General features: G+C 51.8%; 3 protein-coding genes across 3 annotated transcripts; all 3 read left to right on the forward strand.

Annotated features, from left to right (window-relative positions):
* The first annotated feature begins 3,982 nt into the window (after positions 1–3,982).
* Positions 3,983–11,455, forward strand: Fam83c (family with sequence similarity 83 member C). The gene is given in 5 exon segments (XM_055615386.1): positions 3,983–4,232; positions 4,234–4,581; positions 7,491–7,658; positions 8,086–8,210; positions 8,459–11,455. Coding segments are annotated over 5 exon segments (2,193 nt in total). The 5' UTR covers positions 3,983–4,109; the 3' UTR covers positions 9,888–11,455.
* Positions 11,456–12,355: 900 nt separating this feature from the next.
* On the forward strand, positions 12,356–18,855 carry Eif6 (eukaryotic translation initiation factor 6). Its single transcript, XM_055615389.1, has 6 exons — positions 12,356–12,748; positions 12,860–12,945; positions 14,553–14,728; positions 15,222–15,398; positions 15,569–15,750; positions 18,576–18,855. The coding sequence occupies exons 1-6, from the start codon at positions 12,642–12,644 to the stop codon at positions 18,583–18,585; spliced, it is 738 nt and encodes a 245-aa protein (XP_055471364.1). The 5' UTR covers positions 12,356–12,641; the 3' UTR covers positions 18,586–18,855.
* A 591-nt stretch (positions 18,856–19,446) lies between these two features.
* On the forward strand, positions 19,447–20,339 carry Mmp24os (MMP24 opposite strand). Its single transcript, XM_055615388.1, has 2 exons — positions 19,447–19,534; positions 19,613–20,339. The coding sequence occupies exon 2, from the start codon at positions 19,616–19,618 to the stop codon at positions 19,769–19,771; it is 156 nt and encodes a 51-aa protein (XP_055471363.1). The 5' UTR covers positions 19,447–19,534; positions 19,613–19,615; the 3' UTR covers positions 19,772–20,339.
* The last annotated feature ends 1,465 nt before the right edge of the window (positions 20,340–21,804 follow it).

Here is a 21,804-nt window from a genome sequence, read left to right on the forward strand (position 1 = left end):
GCGCCACTCAGCTTGAGACAGATGACAGACAAGACTAAATGGCCCCCAGGAAGGCCAAGCGTTGCCAGGAAGGCGCCGGACACTCCCCCTGGACAGGAAAATATTTTCCTTCCTCTTAATAACAGTCATTAAGGGGCCTGTGCCACACATACTGCAGCCACGGGCTGAGCTTTGGTGTGTCAAGTGGCTCCCATCACCCTAGGCCAGGAGCTCAGAGTCCAGCCCCAAGGCCAGTATCCACCTGTTTACCCTCTCATTGCCCTTTATCCACTCAGGAGCACCTGCTTACGCCCTTGTGGACCTAGGTTTGATGGACACCCTATTATCATCGGCATGTCAGGGATTCCTGGGACCCTTTTCCTTTCACCTCACCTTCTCACCCTTGCCCTTTGCACTAAGCTACACACACACACACACACACACACACACACACACACACACACACACACTACCACCACCACCAAAAACCCACATTGTCCAAAATTGGAGTGAAGGGCTATGTCACTTACCTGGACACTCAGTAACCAACCAGATCTTCGCACAGACATGCACAGGAGGCAGATACACCAGCATGCAGCTTTTAGGCGAATAGTTGAAGACAAACAAGTGTGCAGTCACAAACAGTGCACAGGCACAGTTCTGCCTAGGTATGCAAATAAAGTCATTCGAACGATACACAATTGCCAGCATGCAGTAGGTATTTATTTATTTATTTATTTATTTATTTATTTATTTATTTATTTATTTATTCATTCATTCATTCATTTTATCTTACAAAAATAGAATGTAGCCAGTCATGGTGATGCATGCCCGCAATCCCAGAACTTGGAAAGTAACAGGAATGGAAGGTCATGCTCAGATACAAAGTTTGAGGCCAGCCAGGGCTACTTGTTTCAAAAAGGCAAAATATAACAAACAGCCCTGAGCAAAGTTTATGGTCCCATGTTGTTGAAGTGGTACGATTATAAAAGACCAAAGGTGTAAACAACCAAATTATCCATCACACACTATACACACACAATGAGACATTCAGCGCGCATGCTACAACATGGATGAAAAAAGGCATTATGCTAAGCGAAAAGCTGATCACAGAAGGCAAATGCAGCATGGTTCTCCTAAAAGGGGTCCCTGAGACAGTTTATGGACTGAGAGTAGCGTGGCAGCTGCAGGGGGCATGGTGGAAAGGGAGAAATAGGAAGAGTTGTTTTGTGGATAGTCTTTGGTTTTCAAGATGATAAGCTCTGAGATGGATATAGTGGTGGGTATGATTAATGCCACTGCAGAACACTGACGAAAAGGGTGAATTCTATGTATATTTCTACCATAAGTAAAAGTAGTAGACAGGCCGGCGGGGGCACACCTCTAATCCCAGCACTCTGGAGGCAGGGGCAGGTGGTTCTCTGTGAGCTTGAGACCAGCCTGGTCTACAGAATGAGTGCAGAGCAGCCAGGGCTACACAGAGAAACCCTGTCTCGAAAAAACCAAAACCACCACCACCTACAACAAAGTAAACAAGGGCGCTGAGATGGCTCAGCAGGTAAAGGTGCCTGCTGCCAACCCCGATGACCTGAGCTCAATGCCCAGGATCCACACGGCAGAAGGGGAGAGCCAGCTCCTGAAAGTTGTCCTCTAGCCTTCACGCCTGTTCTACGGTGTGCACATGAACACGTGAGAGCACACACACACAAGCACACACACACACGTGAAAACCCACGCACACATACTAAGTAAGTAAATTACTTTAAAAGGGAGTAAACAAAATCCAGCACTAAAAATCCGTGCAGGAGATAAACACAGCGAACTCGGCAGTCCACCCGCCTGCCTGCCTGCCTGCCTGCCTGCCTCTGGGAGCCCTGGTTCTCCCCTCCAACAAATCCAGAGATAAGGTGCTAATGACAGCTCTGTTACTCTTGCTGCCCCCACAGCTCATCACCCTCCCACAGCCTGACTTTGTTTACCTGGCTTCTCACCACCCCTGAGGGAAGGGCCCCTTAGAAGACCCGGTGCTCTGGTTTCTGGCCCTGCCCCTGGGATAAAATGAAAGCATTTCAGGTCTAGTCAGTGGCTCACCTATGCCCTGGGCCCTCACCTCTCTGTCTCATCTGCCCACCCTGCCCAGCCATGCCCCTCCACCCTGGGCTTCCTTTCAGAAGAGCCTGTGCTCGCAGAGCAGATGAACTAACTTCAGTCGCACTGGACAGGGCAGCTAGCGCGAGGCTTCAGGGGCTCCTGATTTCCCAGACCCTCATCATCAGCTCTCGCCCCTCTGCAGGGGGTGATAGCTATTGACTCCCCTGTCCCCCCACGGTTGCCGATGGGTTCAGTGGGCGGAAGCCCTGGGTTAGAACTTCAGTGCTGCGCAGTACTCGGGGTGACACCCGCTGTAATCCCAGCGCTGGCAGGATGGAGGCAGGAAGGCCAGAAGTCTGTGGTCATCCTCGGCTACAGAGTGGCTTCAAAGCTAGCCTGGGCTACATGAGACTGTCTTTTTTTTTTTTTTTTTTTTTTTTTAAATGTGTTTCACCATCATTTGTATGTGTATGTGTGTCGTGTGTGCCTGGCTCCCACAGAGATCATGAGAGGGGTGCGTGTGAGCCACCGCACGACTCAGGGCCTCTGCCAGAGTAACACGTGTTCTTAACCGCTGAGCCAGTTCTCCCGCCCCAAGACCTTGCCTTAACAAAAAAGGTATGCTCCAACCTAAGTGAAAATGGCTTTCAAAAAACCCGGTACCCAAGCAAGGACCATGCATGGACTGGACCTAGACGCCCTACAAAATGTAGCTGATGGGCAGCTTAGGCTTCACGTGGGTCCTCAAGTAAGGGCAGCGGGGAGTGCGCCTGACGGACTCTCTCGCCAGCTTTTCTGCTTACTCCCCCTGGAGGGACTGCCTTGCCGGACCACAGGGAAAGAGGACATTGCCAGTCCTGGTGCAACTTGATGAGCTGGGGCAGATGGAAGGGGGAAGGGGAGGAGGGGGGACTGGGAGTCGAGGAGGGATGGGGCCACAACCAGGATGTAAAGTGAATAATGAAGAAATAAATAAATAGGTCCATGTACAGTGAATATATGCTAATCAAAAATATTATTAATGAGCTGGGCGGTGGTGGCACATGCCTTTAATCCTAGTACTTGGGAGGCAGATGGAGGTGGATCTGTGAGTTCGAGGCCAACCTGGTCTACCGAGTGAGTTCAGGACAGCCAAGGCTACACAGAGACCCTGTCTGGGTATGTGGGGGGGGGGGGTAAAAAAACAGCATATTTACTCCGCCAGAGCCTCATTCTGGCTCATCCAGCATGGAAGATGTGCATTTTAACCCTTTCTGGCTATTATTGGGGATCAGAGTGACTCCTAGTCCAGGTCCTTGGAGGATGGGCTCAGAATTGCACTGTGGATGCTGTGAACACATGGTTATGGGCAGGGGGTCCAGGTGGGAGACAAATGTCAATGTTCCTGGCAGTTCTTATACCTGAGGTGGTATGTTTGGGGCTCATGGCCAGTCTCTATATTAGTGTTGGGTTCGAGTACATGTATTTGATCAAAATGCGTGTGTGAAGCTGTGTGTGCCTGGGTCAGTTGTCAGATGTGTTTTGTGTGTCTTGGGCCATTCATGTATCATGGTCTGTATGTATGTGGATGTATGTGTCCCTGAAGATCCACACCCAGCCGTGTGTGTGTGTCAGAGAGAAAGAAGAGAGAGCACGCAAGCGCACGCACACATGTGTGACCTAGCCTCTGCAGGTTGCTAAAGGGTCAGGGTTGCAGGCCTGTGGTGGTGTTCCCCTGTAGGGAGGGCCTGGAGAAGAGCCAGCAGCATTCGCTAAGGGCCTGGCACTGCCACTTCCCTGAGCAGGCGAGTCTCAACAGCAGACAGACAGGTGGGGCTGACCCGACAGGTTCCCAGTCCAGGGGCAATGGGGCGGGGCATGGTTCAGACTTAGGGTGGCAACGGTTTGCGGGCCCTGCCACACACCGCGGAGCTGGCAAGCTGGAGGCAGTGTCCTCCTCCTGTAGCAGCCGACGGGGTGCCAGCCATGGGGCCTCGGGTGGAGAGGGCTCGAGGTGGACGCGTACATTCTGCGGTGTAGCGCCTGGAGGGACTCAGGGCATGGCCGGGCCCCTGCGGAGCCGGGTGGAGGAGCTGAAGCGGCCCTGGTGGAGGGAGAGCGCGCCCCTGGTGCTCCAGCACAGCGAGGCTGCAAGGCTGGCGACAGACGCCCTCCTGGAGCGGGGGGGAGGCTGCCTACCTTCACGTCATCTCTGAAGAGCGGGAGCTGCCCTTCCTGAGTGCCCTGGACGTGAACTACATGATCAGCCACATGCGTGGGGCTCCCGAGCTCAGCGAGTCCCAGGGGTCAGAGACCTTAGGGCAGGACCGCCTCAGCATGCTCTCCGAGGTTACCTCAGGCACCTACTTCCCCATGGTTTCTGACTTAGACCCCCCAGATCTGGACCTGGGCTGGCCCGAAGTGCCGCAGGCCACAGGGTTCGGCCCCACCCAGGCCGTCGTTCACTTCCAGCGGGACAAGGGCAAGAGCATCAAGGACCTGCTGCGATTCCTCTTCAGCCAGGCCCAGACGGTAAGGGCCTCGCCACGTCAGTCATTTCACGGATGTGGGCACAGATGTGGGCTCACAGGGGGAAGGGGACCAGTTGGAGCCACGCAGAAGCTTAGAAGGGAGCTGGGACTAGAGTCTCTGCCCTCTGTTAGGTACCCAGCTGCTAGAGGATGGGCGTGTGCTTTATTTTCCTTGACATCCGTTTGGCACTCATGAACATTAGCTAAGCGTAGCACGGGGCACAGGGCTCTGGTACTTCACCCCTGGAAATGCCTGTGGAATTATGGGAAGGAGTCCTTACCTGATCTTTCTTGGGAGGGAATCTATCGCTCTCATCAGAGTATCAAAAAAAAATATTTTTTAAGATTTATTTTTATTTTATGTGTGTGGGTGTTTTGCCTGCCTTTCACATATGTGCATCGTGTGCATTCGAGGCGTCAGTGGAGGCCAGAGAAGGGTGTCAAACGCCCTGGAACTAGAATTACAGACTGCTGTGAATTACCATGTGTGCTGGGATTTGAACCCAGGTCCTTTGGAACAGCAGCCAGGGCTTGTTCTTAACCACCGGACTCTCTTTCCAGCCCTAGTCAACCTCGGCAAATATATGAGCTGCAAACTTACAAAGGAAGAAGCTGAGGCCAGAGAGGGAACTTGCCTGCAGAGCTTGTCTGGGTCTGGGAGGGAGGGCGGCCTCTGGCTCCGACCCTGGCACGGCTCAGCTCAGCCCCAGCTGCGTATGGACCCTCTGTGCTATATCAGTCACTGGGCCTGGAGTAGGGCCGTGGGCACTGGCACACGGGTTTTGGCATGAGCTCAGCTTTTAGGTTGGCATGAAAGATGACTGAAGAGTAAGTAGAAGCTGCTGGGCTTGGGGACATTAGAAAGGCGTAGTCCCACCCGGGAAGCCTCCAGCCTCATGGCAGTATCGCTTTCCTGGTGGAGCCCTGGCTCTTGCTCAGATGGGGGAAGAGATATGAAAGCCCCTGGCAGGGTTTGAGCTAGGGGCAGACTCCTGCAGAGACAAGAGCCAAGGTCTCACCAGCTCCCCCATGGCCTGGCTAGCAAGCTCGCCTTTGCCCTAGGCACAGGACTGCCCTTGATTGGCATTGAGCACTGGGTAATTAGGAGCTTGTTGCTGCTGTCATCACTGGCCCCCTTTGATCTTTCATGCCCCCTCCCACTGGCCAGACCTGTGCCACACACTATCCCTAGTGCCCTGCCTGCTCACCTCCAATTAGACCTTTCTGCCCCCTGGGCTAAGCGTCATGCTTACTGGGCGGAGCTGCCACTCACTCAGAGTGACCTGGATGTGCTTCCTTTCTCCACAGCCCGGTGTGCTCCATTTGCTAAGAAGGCAGCTGGAAAGGGAAAGGCGCAGTTATTGAGCTTCTGTTTTGTGTCCAGACCAGCATTTTTACATTATCCCTTGTAACTATGGGATGTATTCCATTTAGCAGACAAGGAAGCTGAGGCTCCTTAGGTGAGCCCAAGACTCCACTTCTAGGAAGTGGAGGAATATGGATTTGAACCCACTTCCTTTTGGCTCCAAGCTTCAGTGGTGGTCTCTGTCCCTCCTGCTCCCAGGCCCTTCGTAGGACAGAAGACTCTCAAGTCGACACACACACTGGGAAGTAGGGGCCGTGAGAAATACTCTGTATGTTGGAACAGCAAGCTACAGCCCTCAACTGAGTGGGGAGCTTGGCTCCACTTCACACAGGCGGAAGAAAAGGAGGTCGTGAATATAAGCTATAACACCAGACTTCCTCAGCTTCAAAAGACACAGAAATCCCCAAGACTGCATTGCAGCTTTTTCTCCCTTGAACGGGAGCCTCAGACAGACAGTGCTAGGGGCCAGAGCAGAGCTGACGCCAATGAGGAATATGGGAGACGAGTCTGGAAACTGGGGTCTGCTTCTGACTCCTGCCTTCTCTGAGTCTCCAAAGAGTCCAGTTTCAGACTCGTAGTTGAGCTAGAGACGTGTTTGGGAATCTGTTACCAGACACTGTGTTGGCATACTTAAAAAAAAAACTATTTATGTTTCTTTTTTAAAATAGTTTATTAATTTTATTCTTTGTGCATTGGTATGAAGGTGTCAGACTCCATGGAATTGGAGACAGTTTTGAGCTGCCATGTGGGTGCTGGGAATTGAACTCAGGTCCTTTAGGAAGAGCAGACAGTGCTCTTAACCACTGAGCCATGTCTTTAGACCCTTATTTGTGTTTCTTATGCCTCTTTCTCTCTTCACCCCAATCCTTTCCAACACCAGGCAGCAGAAAAAGAATGTTAGTGGGGAGAGGAAGCAGAGTTCTCTGTAGCTACTTCCTGCTGGTTAGGGTCTTTGAGTTCTTTGGAGCAAGTCCAATCTTCGTTTCAGGATATTTTCAAGTTTGTCTTGTCAAAGAGCATCAACAGCAACCAGGAGCAGCAGGAGGAAGCGCCAGCAGCCCTTTTTCTCAGAGCCCCCCTCTCTCTCTGGGCTCTGGCATTTATTCCTTCTCAGTGTCCTCAGAACTAAACTATCTGCAGCTGGCAAAGAGCCCCCCCCCCCCCAGCCCTCTTGGGGCAAATAGTCCGCTGCTGTGGACCATCAGTCCCACATCCCACACCTGGGATCAAAACAAAAACATGTTTACATAACATAACTGAGTTCTTAAAGAGACCAAAACTTTCCACTACAACACTGTCTTCAAAGACTTTCAAACAGCCAGTGGCTCGGGATCCTCTCTGTGGCCAGGCTAAGAATGCTAGGCTAAGGCAGGCTCGGTGGCACATGCCTGTAATCCCAAATCAGGGAGCTGAGACAGGAGTGAGCTCAAAGCCAGCTTGGATTTCTAGGTTACGGAATGACACCCTATCTTAAATACACAAGCGCACACACACACACACACTAGCATCTGATTCCTGGGGCTGAGCTTTCCTTCCTCTTTCAGGTGGTGGCTGTGGTGATGGACATATTCACTGACATGGAGCTCCTGTGTGACCTCATGGAGGCCTCCAGCCGGCGTGGCGTGCCCGTCTACCTCCTTCTGGCTCAGGAGCACCTGAAGTACTTCCTGGAGATGTGCCATAAGATGGACCTCAACGGGGGTCATCTGGTGGTCAGTATGGGCCAAGAGCTCCACACATGGGAAGAGGGAAATGGGAGGGCAGGACGGACAGTCTGCAGCCAGCGAGCATTAGGGCATCAGAGGGAACTGGGCACATGGTTCCTTTAGCCCTGTGAGACCAGACACCCCTTGGGTCATAGACATGGCTTGAGAGATACTTTCTTTTTCTTTTTTTTTTCAAATTCTTTTTTTTTATTTTAAATTATGATATATGTATGTGAGTGCAGGGGCTCATGAAGGCCAGAGGCATCAGATGGCCCTGGTGCTGGAGTTATAGGAGTTACAGTCCCAGAAAGGGTTGGGAATAGAACTCAAGTCCTCTGAAAGTGTGCTCTCACCGCTGAGCCATCTCTCCAGCCCTGAGCCCCACTTTCCTAAGGTCACCCTTCCCACGAACCTCCCTCTACTCTTGGCCCAGAACATGCGCGTGCGGAGCACCTGTGGAGACACGTACTGCAGCAAGGCAGGCCGCCGATTCACGGGGCAAGCCCTAGAGAAGTTTGTCATCATTGACTGTGAGCAGGTGGTGGCGGGCAGTTACAGGTGAGGAGATTAAAGGGAGAGAGGGGCCTGGGCTGGGCTGTGATCTAGGAAGGGCATCCCAGGCCTGACTGCTTTAGTTTTCTTCTGTGTGAGGCCCCATGCAGGGCAAAGGGCTAGGTGGGAGTGGCTCTACTCCATGCCTCGGCATAGAAAGTAACTATAGCACGGGAAATAGAAGGACTAGTGGTGACGCGTGCTGGGCCTTGGACTGCGTGCTTTGACCCCTGACCCCGGCCCTGTGCCCCCAGCTTCACGTGGCTTTGCAGCCAGGCCCACACCAGCATGGTCCTGCAGCTGAGGGGCCACATCGTGGAAGACTTTGATCGGGAGTTCCGATGCCTGTACGCCGAGTCGCAGCCTGTGGACGGCTTCTGCGGCAATGAGGATCCACTGCTTCCCCGGGTACCGCGGCCTCCCCCTGTGACCCTGGCCCTTGGACCCGGACTTCCAAGCGCTACAGGCTCCTCACCCTCCTGTAACAGCCTCAGCAGCATCAAGCACTCACCTCTTCTGGGCCGTTCTTCCTATCTCGCTCTACCAGGAGGTGGTGGCTGTAGTGACATGGGTATAGGATCCTCATCCCCAGGTCCTGCCCACCACGAAGCTGGTGGCCAGCCATTCCTGTACCGTCAGCTTTCAGATCCTAACCATATCTCCCCTCCTGGACCCTATAGGGCCAACCTAAGCAAGCTGGGGGCATCTCCATGGTCCCAGTCCTCTCCTGCCCTCAACCACAGTAGTGCCAGTCCCTTGACCCTGGCAGTGGGGTCACCTTTGCTCCCATGTTCCCGCCCTCTCCTCCACTTTACTAGGGGGGTCCCAGCACTGTCCCAGCTCCCAGAGAATGGGTTCCTAGCAAGCCAAGAGCCTAGCCTGCCACGAGGCCGCTGGATAGCTGGCACAGCTCTGGAGACGGTGAAAGAGAAGAAGGCATCTCTGAGCCAGAGCCATGATCACCTGGATCGCCTTCTCCCCTTCCCTAAAGCAGAAGCAGGAGGCCCCAGCTCTAGAGTTCCCCCCAACTCAGATTCCCTTCAGCGTGGCGAGCAGGCTCTAGATGACAGGAGATTGTCCCTGAGCCACAGTTACAGCCAGCTGGATCTCCTGTCCCAGGGTCATGGGGCCCCTGAGTCAGGGTCCCTCAGACCTGGTGACCTGGGTCTAGAGGACAGGAAGCTGTCCCTAAACCAGAGCCATGGCCAATTGGACCTCCTGCCACAAAACCACAGGGCCCAGGCCTCTAAAATACCTCCTGATGCCAATTCTTCAGCCAGGCTTGGCAAGGAGAGTCTAGATGAACGGCGTCAGACCCTGGGCCACAGTCAACTGGACCTCATCACCAAGTTTGGGCCATTCAGGAGTGAGGGGCCTGGGCCCAGTGGTCCCCCAGAACCAAGCCCAGTTCCCGTGGTGGGAGCAGGCTCTGCAGATGAGAAGCGCCTGACTCTGGGCCACAGCAAACTGGATCTCATCACCAAATATCATCACTTACAGGGTCCCAGGCCCAGACCTGAGCCGGGCCTCTCGGCAGCTCCCATCAGTGGCCATCAAAATGGTAGTAGCAATGACTTGTTTGTACCTGAGAAACGGCTAACCTTGGGCCACAGTAAACTGGACCTCATCACTAAGTACAACAAGTCCAAATTCAAGCAGCTCAGAAGTCGCTTTGAGTCCTAGCCCTGCTCCGAGCAGGGACAAGGCTTCCCTCTGTCCAGAGTTGACGTGCTCAGGTTTCAGACTGGAGCATGAGGGGTTGCAGCTGGGGTGCTGCCTAAAAAGGGAGGCATCTAGCAGCCCAGGCTAGATACTCTCTGGGCTCAAGACTCTTATACACACACACACACACACACACTCAGGAAGAGATACAAACAGAATCTAGAGTTACTGAGTGTTTTCTATATGTCATTGGGGTGGACACTTCACACCAGTTATTCTCATTCTCCATCTTCTCTAGATGGACCTCTTGTTGGCATATAGTTATATTAAGTATTATTCTCCATTATTCTTCCTGTTTTGAAAAGTCTTTGAAACCAGAACATTTATTTTATGGCTGGCTGAAATCCTGAAGATGAACGGATGCTTCAACAGCTGCCCTCTTGGGTGTTGCTCCTTCACGGAATCTGTGATGGATAAATTTAGGTGCCTCATCCATCCAGTCCCGGTAACAAATTGTCTCTTAGCCTTGGCACTCCAGTTATACTTCCGCTTGCACTTGGCAGGGCAGCCACACTCACCACAGGCCCACTTCCGACGGTGGTAGGCCTACCGCGGCGGCACCAGGATGTGTGTCTTACTGTGACGCCTGCCAAATGATGATGTTCCTTTTGTCATCTCACTTCGGTCGCAGAGGCCAAATTGACCAGAAGATATCCCTCCCATTTTATAAGTATGGGAGCTGAAGTCCAGAGTTTGGATAGTTAATTTGGAGGCAGATCCAAGTAAATGACAGGGTAGGAAGCTCTGCCAGGCCGGTGTTCTCTGGCTCTAAATATCTTGTTTGCACAGACACAACACAGAGTATCTGCAGTTCCTGTGTTCCCTTGTACATATTATACAGACACTACGAGGGTGCCCCAAGCGCCTGTGCAGCACACACAGTGACAAGGCACACCCGTAGGTGCATACAGTGAGCACGCAGAGCTCTGTGATTCACTCAAACAGAGCCTTAGTTGCAGCTACAGAATCCATCTTCTCTGCCTAAATGAATGGCCACAAAATACACGCATCTAGCGCACGCCACAGAACCGCCTTGAGGTTTACAGTGTACACACGACTCCATTCTAACTCTGCTTACACAAAGCTGTGCCCACAGCCCTGCCCTGACCATGCCATAGAGCCAAAAGGTTACTGAGATGCAGATCCTGAGGGCTGCAGCTTAAATGTATAAACCATGGAGAACAAAGACAGAGCTCTATCAATTGAGACGTGTACTAGGGACAGAGAGGGTCATGGAAGATGGTGGAGTGATCAGGAAAGTCTATCAGAGGATGACTTTGAGACAGGACTACCAGATGGAGGAGAGAGTTAGAATTCTTGCTAGAGTAAGGAAGATGAGAGAAGGCTCAATGAGCAGGTCAGGGGTGAACTGGAGAAGGTAAGCATGTGAATGAATGGACAGCTGGACGAAAATACACAAGTCACCTTGCTGAATGTCTCCTGAAGCTCAGGCTGCAGCTGGTCACGGGCCTTTGTCCGGAACGTACCACCGTGCATGGTACAAATCAATAAAGGCCGTTATGCTCAGACCCAGTAGCAATCCAGTATGTTCTAAGTGAAGGGACTGCTTGATGGAGCTGGTGGAAAGGCAGTTTTCAGGCCCCTTTCAGATGAACAGGGTTCCTTGGAGAGGAATGAATGGCATAGGGGGGGGGGGGGGGGGGGGGGGGGGGGGGTCTGAGGTTAAGTGGTTTTCACTCCGTCCACCTTCACTGTGGCATTCTGAGACACCCTGGCGGCTTTTGTATATTCTACAACAGGTGAGCCAAATTTATTCTGTCCGTAAAAAACGGGCCTCGCCACTATCCCCAGAGCAGATGGCAGCTGCTGAGGGGGTGATACACTGTGCGTGAGAAGCAAGTCGGCCCTCTCATATTTGCCCACCCTAAGCCTTCTCCAATCTCTCCCTAACATCCAGCTTCACACATCTACCCCCCTCCTCTTTTTTAGCCTGTTTTCCTAAGGTTCTCGTCCTCAAACCTCTATTCTGGTTTTGACCTATCGGACACTCTTTGGGTGATCCCTGCCCCAAATTTCAATGCTCAGCCCTTGACTCTAGCCTCTGCTCCAGATTCGCATTTCCGTCCGCATGGCTGAGCTGGGATCACCCCTTCTCTCAAACCTGCCCTTTTTTTTGGCCTTACTCAGCCCTCCTCATCGACCCATCTTCGGCCAGACAAACCGGCTCCTGCGTCCCTCAACCAGGCCTGGTTGATTATTTGCCCAGACTTAGGTCTGGTTGATTATTCCTTCTAAAAAGACCCAACGGGGCAGCGAAACCAACAGCCGAAAGCGAGAAAACGTGCAGGAGGCGGGGTTGGACGCCGCCAAACGAAACCATCAGCAACCTAGCAACCATAGAGTCCTCCCAAAGGGTGGGGCTAGAGTGGACGCATGCCCGGCTGGGCTCCGGGGCGCTCCCGGAAGCCCGACTGGGAGGAGGCGGAAACGGAAAGCTAGTTAGGGGAGAAGTTGCAGCGTGTGGAGATACGAGTCCCCTTGGTGAGCTGCTGGGACGCTGGGCGGCGACGCTCGGTTCCGGGCCACGAGGCGGGAGGGTTTGGGACAGGAGAGCCTGCAGGGACCCCGTGGGCGCAACCCGAGGTCAGAAGGGCTCGAGAGGGCGGAGTCTGAGGAGGCGAGGCGGGTCGACCCGGCTCCTGAGCAGATCTGTCGGCCCGGAACCCGCGGTCGTGCAGCCCCCAGGCTTCTCTCATGGCGGTCAGAGCGTCGTTCGAGAACAACTGTGAGGTCGGTTGTTTTGCCAAACTCACCAACACCTACTGCCTGGTGGCCATCGGAGGGTCAGAGAACTTCTACAGGTGAAACGAGAGGTTTTGGTCCTGTGGCGGCGGGAAGGGAAGGGATGCCGGGGGTCGAGAGGTCAGTGAGCGTGAGGAACCCCAGTAACCAGCGAATCCCTGTTGCTACAGTGTGTTCGAGGGCGAACTCTCCGAAACCATTCCTGTGGTGCACGCATCCATCGCCGGCTGCCGAATCATCGGGCGCATGTGTGTGGGTAAGGCAGATGGAAGACGCCGAGGGACGAGCGGAGCCTCGAAGCACTGTGTGACCCCTTAACTCCTGGAGCGCACCCCCAGGGATCCGGGGATTCCCAGGCTTTCAGTCTCGGTGGACTCCGGAATCTGTCAGGGGTGGGTGGGACTCAGTCTAACTGCGGATCAAGAACACTCTAGCAAAGACTTCTTGAGAATAGTCATAGCAAAAGAGCGTTAAGTGCTTTCATTCTTGATCTCATTTTACCTTCACAGCGATACTGGAAAGTAGGGATTGTCCCACTTTGACCATTGAGGAAACTGACACTCAGGAACTAAGGTGACTCACCAAGTTCCACACCTGGGGTGGAGGAGGATTTAAATCTCATTTCTTTCCTGCCTGTGATTATGGACAAGTTGCTTCTTGCTTTTGAGCATCAATTTGTCCTTCAGTGAAATAACTAAGGTCCCAGGTCTCATATTCTCTAAAACCAAATTCTTGAGCGGCATCCTTGCACTTTGACCTGTAAGCACTGTTGGTGGCCTCAGACTTTCAGGTCTGTGTCTGTGGCCCCCTCCATGGCCTCAGCCATATTGTTTCTGCAGGAATGACCTAGAACTCCTGATACTCCTCCATCTACCTCCCAAGTTTTGGGATTAGTGGGTGTGAACCGTCATGCTAAGCAGGACTTTAATGTGGCACCGTGGACCACTGCTGCCACTCTTTGGTTCTCGTTTCTGCATGTTGAGGTTATGAGGCCTTTATGTATTTACCTAAAAAAAAACGCTTTTTTAAAGTGTTAAACATGACTCTACCTAGTTTCTTATTTATTCTGATCTCTGATATTAAAACATCCTGATCTTTAACCGTGTCTTTAGGTTATGAAACAAATTCTGACACAATATGGGGGATTTTGGTCTGTTTTAATGAAAATAACTTAAGGTTCAGAAGTTGAAAACTGCCTCCTAAGGCTAGGTAGAAGTTTAGTTGTAGTTGTGATAATGTAGTTTGTTGAATTCATGTTGTTGAATGTTTTGCTTAAATACATCATTCTAATGATAATGAGTATTTAGACAATCTGGTTTGGTGTCTTAAGAATAGTGTTACTGTATAAATATGAACTTATGTACATATTTCTATTTGATACGTAATGCCTATAAATGGAATGGAATAGTCACAGGGCATGTGGCAATGTGGTGTAGTAGATGCTCCCAGTAATTATCTGGAGTGGATGGCCACTGTGTACTCCTGACAGCATGGCGTTTTAGTTGTTCTGTGTATTATTGCTAACACATGATATTGATGGCCTTTGAAAACTTTTTGCTGCTTAGGTAGGTGTATAGTGTTAGCAAAAATGTGTCACTAATGCCAAGAGCCTTCCTACTAGTCTGAACGCTCCCTACCCCTAGTTGGTAATAATGAGGTAGATGGTGTGTGGTGGGATAGATTCCCAGCTGTCAGAGGCCTGTTCAGGGACCCACGGTTCATATACGGATCTGTAGGTTGAAGGGCTGGGGTTTCAGCTTAGAGATCTCCTGGGAAAACTAATGGGGCTAGAATGGGAAGAATCCTAGAGTGCCTCAACTATACTCATGGTTTATCTTTATCCCTCTTTATTTTGTTCTTCAGGGAACAGGCATGGGCTACTGGTGCCCAATAACACCACCGACCAGGAGCTGCAGCATATCCGCAACAGCCTTCCGGATTCAGTGCAGATACGGCGGGTAGAGGAGCGGCTCTCAGCCCTTGGCAATGTCACCACCTGCAATGACTATGTGGCCTTGGTCCACCCAGACTTGGACAGGGTGAGGTGGCAGCTTAGTGTGAAAGTTACAGGACTAACTTAGCCAGTGCTTAGCTATCATTGCTGCAAGGCAGGAATTAGGGGTTTCACTTGTGTTCTTGGGTACTCCAGTTTTTTACTCTCATAGCAATTGTAGGCCTTTGTGTGTCAGTATCAAGCAGGGGAGAAAACTAATTCTTTAGGATTGGGGAGATTGGCCTTTTGGTCCTGGGCCATGGGACATGGTGGTTGATAGTTGAACTTGGGTGTGTATTAGTGAATAAGGTGACATGGAACCAAGGCTCATGTTTTTCAGGTCTTGCCCAGGTTTTAGGTGCTCCAGGCCAGGCCTAGACTCTTAGCCTCATACCTGTGTCTTGTTTAAGAGGCTTCTATGTGCAGATACGTAATCAAAAGCGATCAGGGAGCCATGTCTGGGTGGTTGATGGTTAGAGAGTCCCTGGATATTTGGCCTACATGTTCTGGATCCTGGACACAGTTCCTTTGGCCAACAGGAGACAGAAGAAATCCTGGCTGATGTACTCAAAGTGGAAGTCTTCAGACAGACAGTTGCTGACCAAGTGTTAGTAGGAAGCTACTGTGTCTTCAGTAATCAGGGAGGTCTGGTACACCCTAAAACTTCAATCGAAGACCAGGATGAGCTGTCCTCACTTCTTCAGGTGCCCCTTGTGGTAAGCATTTCTGCCTTCTGACCCGTGTCTATAGAGTCAGTCCCTTTTGTCAGGCCTTGGGAATCTGGGTCATTACCTTCCCCTGTTCGGGACTGGGGTCTTGAGACATGGAACAGACTTTGGGGCAAGAGTCCTCAAGAATTTGCTTTTGGTACAAAACTTGTCTGCAGGCAGGCACTGTGAATCGAGGCAGTGAGGTGATTGCTGCTGGGATGGTAGTGAACGATTGGTGTGCTTTCTGTGGTCTGGACACAACCAGTACAGAGCTGTCAGTGGTGGAAAGCGTCTTCAAGCTAAATGAAGCCAAGCCTAGTACCATTGCCACCAGCATGCGGGATTCCCTCATCGACAGGTAACTTTGCCCTTTTGTTGTTTATTTTTCGAGACAGGACTTTTCTGTTTCTCCCTGGCTGTCCTGGAACTCTTTGTAGACCAGATCTCTTTGTAGATCTCTTTGAACTCGAGATCCTCCTACCTCTGCCTCCTGAGTGCTGGGATAAAAGGTGTGCACCACCATGCCTGGCTCACTTTTGCCTTTGAAGGAAGAACATGTGTCTTTGAACAAAAGCCATGTTGTGTTTGTACTGGGAGGTTTTCCCCAAGTAAATGTGCATGAGGGTGAATGTGCATACTGACTTAGAGCCACAAATGTTACTTGACATCTTCCTTGACACTGAGCTCTTTGGGCGGACCTTTCCTGTGAACGGTCTGACCATGTTTGTGTGTCCACTGTCTCCAGCTAGTGGCCTCAGACTTGAGATAAAAGGAGATGTTGGCTAGGGAAGGTGGAAAGACTCCTTAATCACTGAGGAGACCCCAGATTGCTAAGGGTGTTCTTAAACAGGTTCCAGGTGGGTTTTGTATCAAAATTATGGTCTAGCCCACTGGTTCTCAACCTGTGAGTTGAGACCCCTTTCACAGGGTCAAATATCAGATATCCTGCATATCATAGTTACATTATAATTCATAACAATAACAAAACTACAGGAATGAAGTATCAATGAAGGGAAATTTATGGTCGGGGTCACCACAACATGAGGAAGTGTAAAGGGCGTCGCAGCCTTAGGAAGGTTGACAGCCATTGCTCTAGACTTTTATGAATTAAAAAACCAACCAAGCTGGGCATAGTTGCTCACTCTCCTCACTTGGGAGGTTCAAGACTTTTGACTCTTTCCTGGAAGAATAGCAGGAGCTGATGCTGAGTCGTTTTCCCTCTCTCGGCCTGCCATAGACCTTTCTTAAGGCATGCCATGCCCAAGTAACCCAGACAACTCTATGAGGGTAGAAACCAAAGAGTAGAGCAAGTGCCAAGTAACAGATCCTTTGTTACCGAGGAAGCACTGTCCCTTTATCTTTGCATTTGTTTGCACTGATGCCCATAGAGAAGGCTGCATTGGGCATAATCAGGGAGTGTAGTTCCGTATCCTGCATCTAGGGTTCACAGTGCACACGGGAGGTATAGTTACTATAGATACCTTTTAGCTGTTAAAGGAGAAACACGTGGTTCCTTAATTGTCCACATATGGACAGCTTATGAAGCTGGTGAAAATTTTTCTGGGATTATAGAAGTTTCATGACTGACATAGTCTGCATCAGGGGATGAGGAGTTGTTTAAGTAGGGAAAAAGTGAGGAAGAACCTCAACACTGACAGAGAGATGGGAAGATGCTGAGTGTGTGAAGGATAAAAGTTTTCTAAGAGTGCTGAGGACTTTAAATTCCCATATCAGGAAGCTTTGACTGCTAGCCTGAGATTTTGCACGTTAGTGGGTGTTGGGTTGCTTGTATGTATAGATTCTTAGTGTAATCTCTCAGAGGTCCTGATTGTGGGTGCAGTACAGTCCAACTCTGTTTGGTTCCTTAAAACAATGTCATGTGACCTAGGCTGGCTGTGTGCTCTGAGTAGGGGCTTGTGCCACCACACCTGGCTATGTGCATATGTTTGAGAAATTTTGATGAGGATATTTTCATACTCACACTGACTAATGTTGCTGTCAGAACAATTGAGTTTATGCATTCTAGGCAAATGCTATTCTCTTGAGCACCACCCAGTCTAAGAAGTTACTCAACAGCGTTTTTTTGTGCCACAGTATTAATGTGATTATCAAAACATGCCCTATCCTTTTGGAAGTTGTAATTTTGTAAGGAGACAGTGCCAACCATTAAATTCATTAAAGAAAAACTTCCTAGTAACAACTGAAAAGAAATTTCTTATAACCTAATAATTGATACCTATCAAAAGACTAGCAAACTGTTGTGAGTTATAGAAACTATTAGAGTTAAGCACAACTGCTGGTCACTGGTCAGTGTGTTCCTGGTGGCTTGCCTATGCTGTCAGACAGAGAAGGAAAGGGTATTGAAAAGGAAGGGAAGATTTGTTAGTCAGTGTTCTTTAGTCATTGGACATGTTTTAGGAGCTTCTAAGACTGCACAGTGAGGACAGCAGATTGTCATGGGGAGATGCTATGCTGGGTAAAGTGCTTGCTGCACCCACTGTGAGGACCTGCTGCAGTTGAGGATTCCCAGCACCCACATAAAAGCTGGGCTCCCTGGCAAGTGTCTGGAACACTGGGGCTAGGAGCTCACTGACAGGTCAGTCTAGCAGAATTAGTGAGCTCCAGGTTCGGTGAGAGACCCTGCTCAGAATACAAGTTGGGGAAATAATTGACTCAGCCTCTGTACATGCTCTCACACACAGTGAGCACATCGCTTTCATACCACCTCCAGTGTGAGTGGTTTCACGCAGTCCTTACAGAGCACTCTGTTTTCCATCCTAGTGTTTGTGGCTTTTTATATCAGCAGTAATAGAGAGTTCTGGAAAGGGAGGCCAAAGTTTTGGCCTCAGCCTGGCCTCTGAGAGGCTTGGTCTTGGCACATCCTGTTCTCACTGACCTTCCTTGCTCGTATCTAAGTTCTGAGGTTTGACTTTATGATCAGTAACTGAGTAAATTGGAGAAAGGCGGCCTACTTGAATGAGGAAAGAATTGGTTTTATTTTTCAAACATGGAGAGTTTTAGGCTAGACCTTGATAATACAGAATATAGTCAGATCTGGAACCTTGGTGGGGACTGTGGGGTTCGGGTTCCAAGTGTGGGTTTTCAAGGACTGAACTGAAACAGGTCTGGGGTGGGGCTGCATCCTGCAAAGCAACTACTGATAATACACTTTTCTCTCTGCAGCCTTACATGAGTCACCTGTGTTGTCATGTGGGCTCCTGCCTCTGGACTTTGGCTCATATTCCATGCCTGAGCTAGTCTGTACCGGATGCTGGCAGCAGGGCACGGCAGAGAGCTCACCAGAGCTGAATGGTTGAGTGCCCAACCCTTCGTCATTTGTGCCATCTCTTGACTATTGTTACTGAAAAGCCTGCCGTGTCATGCTGGCTTTCAGTTCATGAGGCTTGGATGAAAGTTCTGCTATCTTGTGCCCCACCCCATTAAAGGACTGCCTCCCACCGTCCTCAGTGTGTTGATTGTGGGCATCCTCAGTTTGCAGCAGCTTCCCCAGCCCTTCCTGGGTCCCTGAAGTGGACTTGGGTGAGGTTGATATGCAGGGTTTCCCTCAAGGAGCTGGGAGGCCTGCAGGGTGTGGTGGTATACACCTCTAATCCCAGAGGCAGAGTGGATCTCTAGTTTGGGGCCAGCCTGGCTATACAGCATGTTGTAGGACAGGCAGGGAGGGATACATAGTGAGACCCTAACTCTCAAACAAGAAAAGAGATGAACAAGAGGAAGTCATGTTGGCCTCTGGGTTTCCGTTTTAACTCCGCTTCTGCCTCTGGCTTCACAATGAGAATCACTGCCCCTCCCGCCTGGGCCAGCACCTTGCGAGGCCACCGGTACACAGCTTAGGGGCATTCTGGCCCCCCCCCCCCCGCTGACCTTGAGGCAATGGGGTAGCTACCTTGGAGGCTACGCAGCCTCCTGTGGTTGGCTCTAGCAGGCCCTTGGTATGTGTGTGGCGGAGCCTGGGGCCCTGGGCGTGGCTAGCCAGTCCCCGCCCTTTACCGTGCTCACTGGGCCCGCCCCTCGCGTGCGGAGCCCTCTTTCCTGTTTGTCTGCGTCATAACGCTGCTCCTCCCTGACCACCCGACTGGCTCGGCTTCCGCTGCGGATCCACTTTCGCTTTGCTGCCGGAGGTGAGGGCTGGGTGGAGTGGTAGTGGCGGCGGGTGGGGTGCCTGCTCTTGCCTTGTACCTGATGGACTTCTGTTACAGACCATGGGCGCTCTCCTCAGTGGCGGCCAGGATGGTCCGGAGCCCGCGCAGTCCCAGCCTCCGGCGCCGCAGGGCCCGCAGCAGCCTCAGCCCGAACCTGGCCCGTGGGGGCCGCTGGACGACGTGCGCTTCCTAATCGCCTGCACGTCCTGGTACTAACCCGGCTACTCCTGGCCTCTGCCCTCCTGGGCCTGGCCTGGCTTCCACCCCATGATTTCCTGTCGAACTCCCTCACTCTGGTCAGAGATTCTAAAAAGATTGTGGAGCCCGAAAGTCCCACAGGGCCTCACAGGACTGCTCCCCAACCTCAGACTTGTTCCCTTCCTCGCCAGCCCCTAAACCAGCTCAGTCCCATGACCCTTTCCAGCTCCGTGCTGGGGCAGCCTTCCCGAGCCTGAAGAGCCGAGACCAGGCAAGGCCTGGCAGGATTCTGATGGTTCAACTCCTGGTTTTCCCCTCGCTAGAACTGAGCTGCTGCAGGTGGCCCAGGCCAAGGCCCTGTCTCCAGAGAAGCTTTGCCGCAGTGACCCTCCCACACTGGGGGAGGACGTCTGATTGCTGATTAGAAGATTCAGGAGGCAACGACAGAATTGTACCCCCAAAGCACCCTTTTCTCTCCAAAGCCTGATGTTTGTTCCCACACCCCAGGGAAAAGACACTGTATTTCTGTTTTATTTAGAAATGATTTAAAAAACATTGTACAAAGGCTGATCAGTTTAAAATGTGACCGACACTGAAATGCTGTGATGTCACCCAGGCTGAGGGGAAACAGAGCTCTGGAAGCCCCGATGCTTTGCCCCTCTGACTGCTCTGACCTGGGTGATGGACAAACAGATGACAGCAGGCAGAAGAGTCCAAGATTGGAAGCCTCTAGGCTGAGTCCCTCTGGGCCCGGCCCTGCATCCCTCCCATCCACAGCCTGGGCTGCCTGCCTCCATCTCCTGCCCTCTCTCAACTGGCCTTGGAGTACCAGGAGCCAGCAGGGAGCCTGCGGGGCCTAGAGCTTTCAGGAAGTGAGAGCACCAACCTGAGGAGAGGGCCTGGGAGATGGGGAGAGTGGCCTGGAAGAGAGGACTAGAAGGGCCCACAGCCAGGGCCACGGGATGGCAGGGGCAGATACCAAGACCTGTGCTTCATCTGAGAACAAGGTGAGCCTTCCCCTCAGCCTCAGGGCCTACAGGGCTTTCATGTGAGTGGGCAGGCGTGAGCTAACAAAGTGCTTTGCAAAGTATAAAACACTGTACAAACCTATGAATCACTAAATCTGCAGCTGTTCCCCGCCTGCCCCAGGGAGCCTGCCCTTGGCCGAAATGAGAAGAAACGGGATGGTGATGATGGGATACAGTGGACCCAGATAGATGTTTCTGGGACAAGAGATTTTACTCAACAGCTCCCAGGGCAGCAAGAGTCCCTGTCTGTGCTACAGGGCAAGCTGACCCAAATCCCAGAGGCCACAGGGCAGGGCCATGGCCTGTGTAGGCTCGGAGGCCAGGGTTGGTGTCTGACCCACTAGCACCCCGACAGCTGCCTCTTACCGATGGGGGCTTGGCAGAGAGCCAGCGAGCATCACTGCATCCACTGATCTTGCCTACTGACAAGCATGGTTGCCAGGCTGGAGCAACTGTGCCAAGGCCTGGGAACTCCTGTCAGATATAAAGGGCCTTGGGATAAATCATAATGTGGGATGGGGTAGGGGTGAGGGGAAACCCCTAAGCTCGGGGCTGCTACCAGCATGAGGTACCCTTTTCCTAGGAGCAGTGCAGGAAGATGGGCCAAGTGAGCTGGGGTGCCAGGGTCAAGGTAGGAGTGCAAACGTGGCCTCCAGGCTGAGAAATTGAGTTGCCTGGGGATGTGACTTCCCTGGTCCCTTACTCTGAGGCTATGACAGTGGTGGCTCTAGAACCATCTCTGCTTTACCTAACCAGTCAGGCTGAGCCCCCAGGGCACAAAAGACAGGCTGGAGCAGGGTGGGGACATTAACCGAAGGGGAGTAGAAGATGGTCACAACCTTGGATCTGCCTCTAGAACCAGGGTCAGCTCCTGCCCAAGCTGTTGAACCTCCTGCACAGGGCAACCGCTACTCTCAGGATGCTAGCGTGGCCTTTGCAGCACCATGGTCCTTAGTGCCTGGGGAAGGGCCACCACACTGGCCTCATCACCAAGACAGCCACCTCTAGTCGACCGAAAGCCTC

The sequence above is a fragment of the Psammomys obesus genome, unplaced genomic scaffold (genome assembly GCF_907164565.1).
Source record: "Psammomys obesus unplaced genomic scaffold, mPsaObe1.curated_primary_1811, whole genome shotgun sequence".
Classification (NCBI taxonomy): Eukaryota; Metazoa; Chordata; class Mammalia; order Rodentia; family Muridae; genus Psammomys; species Psammomys obesus.

Excerpts from the sequence above, each read along its gene's own strand:
- Mmp24os (XM_055615388.1), top strand. The coding sequence starts at position 19,616 with ATGGGCGCTCTCCTCAGTGGCGGCCAGGATGGTCCGGAGCCCGCGCAG.
- Eif6 (XM_055615389.1), top strand. The coding sequence starts at position 12,642 with ATGGCGGTCAGAGCGTCGTTCGAGAACAACTGTGAGGTCGGTTGTTTT. Across the intron at positions 12,749-12,859 it reads GGGTCAGAGAACTTCTACAG|TGTGTTCGAGGGCGAACTCT; the intron begins GTGAAACGAGAG and ends CTGTTGCTACAG. Across the intron at positions 15,399-15,568 it reads TTCTTCAGGTGCCCCTTGTG|GCAGGCACTGTGAATCGAGG; the intron begins GTAAGCATTTCT and ends ACTTGTCTGCAG.